A 1,458-nucleotide genomic window follows, 5' to 3' on the forward strand; every position below is an offset into this window, starting at 1 on the left:
ATGTTTGGTGGTATGCAGATTCGAACCCGCGACCCTCAGATTGTGAGTCGAGCGTCTTATCCACCTGGTCATGCCGGGCCCCATATGTTAAGAAGTATCAAATAGATATAAATCTTTATTTACTAGCATGAAATCATCATTTTAAAAAATAAATTTAAATTTAATAAAATTAATTTGGCTTACCTTTAAAATACAATATAAAATGTTCAGTCAAGGCATTTTTCAGATCTTCAACAACTTAAAGCTTGAATAATTCTCAAATGGTTATCAGAAAGTTCCAGATATCTGAGATTTGGAGTTCCGAAGAAAGCGTGGTCGGGTAGTTCCTTCAGGCGGTTGTGGTTCAGGTAGAGGGTGCTTAAAAGTTGAAGTCCATCAAACGCATGTGGACTGATCTGTGAAATGTAGTTGTCTTTCAGGTCGAGTTCCTGGAGCCTCGGGGTGCCGTGGAAGACATGGTCTCCTAGAATAGTTATATGATTTTTGTAGAGGTCGAGACGACGGAGACTTTTGAGTCCAGCTAAACTTTTCGGACTGAGTTGTCTGATCTTATTATCCCACAATTCCAGTTCAGAGAGATTAGGCAAATGAATAAAAGCATCGTCTTCAATCCACGTTATATTATTTCTATCCAAAAAAAGAAATGTCAAACGTGGTAAATGATTGAAAGATGCCTTTTTTAATTCTTCTATGTAATTTTCACTGAGAGAAAGTCTTGTCAGGACTAAAAGATTTGAAAAAGCGTATTTTCTTAATCCAGTAATTTCGTTTCTTTCTAAAATAATGGTCCGCAAGTGATCTTTATAAGCAAAGCTGTTTTTCTCCAAAACTCCCAGTGATGATTCCTTGATATAGATTTCTTCCACCAGTGGTATTCTTGCTAGGGTTTCCATTGGAACAAACTGAAGAGGATCAGAAGGGCGAGAGGTGAGCATAAATGTGGTAACTCTACTCTGCCTACTGAAACTCTTCCAGAACTCATTCTTGCGATCTACAGGACCAAATATATAACACGAGATGTCGGTCGCTTCGTCCATCCCATCTTTGTCACAGGTACAATAAACTGAATTATTAGCAGAAGCAGAATTGCATAGAACGATGTTTTCACCGTCCACTTCCCCCTTCGACTGACACCACAGCATCGCTAATAGATACAGAATCTTCCACAGTTTTTTCAATTCCATTCTTCTAACTATCTTCCCTAAAAAGCAAAAAATATTAAATTATATATGTATATAACAAAATCTTCATACAAAGTGTTTAATTACACAGACCTGCGGATTTAAACTTCATAAAAATTGTTTTGGTTTTAATAACGGATTTCCCATAATTCAGCTACGCAGATTTCGAAAATAGTATTAATTTTTTTCTATCACGTAAGGATTTTTACATATCAAGGGGGGGGGGATCTTACTTAAATCAAATTATTATTTCGTTTATCACAATGAACATTATTTA

The 1,458-nt window shown here is 36.2% G+C and overlaps 1 protein-coding gene across 2 annotated transcripts in view; it reads right to left on the reverse strand.

Annotated features, from left to right (window-relative positions):
* Nucleotides 1-176: 176 nt before the first annotated feature.
* LOC106468856 (leucine-rich repeat-containing protein 15-like) overlaps nt 177-1,458 on the reverse strand; it is a 13,815-nt gene continuing 12,533 nt past the window's right edge. For both annotated transcript variants that reach the window (XM_022397212.1, XM_013929296.2), the window contains one exon: nt 177-1,201. In XM_022397212.1, coding sequence (XP_022252920.1) covers nt 231-1,184 — 954 coding nt within the window. In that variant the 5' untranslated portion in view covers nt 1,185-1,201 and the 3' untranslated portion in view covers nt 177-230. The remainder of the gene's footprint in view (nt 1,202-1,458) is intronic.

This window comes from Limulus polyphemus, unplaced genomic scaffold (assembly GCF_000517525.1).
Source record: "Limulus polyphemus unplaced genomic scaffold, Limulus_polyphemus-2.1.2 Scaffold3192, whole genome shotgun sequence".
Taxonomy (NCBI): Eukaryota; Metazoa; Arthropoda; class Merostomata; order Xiphosura; family Limulidae; genus Limulus; species Limulus polyphemus.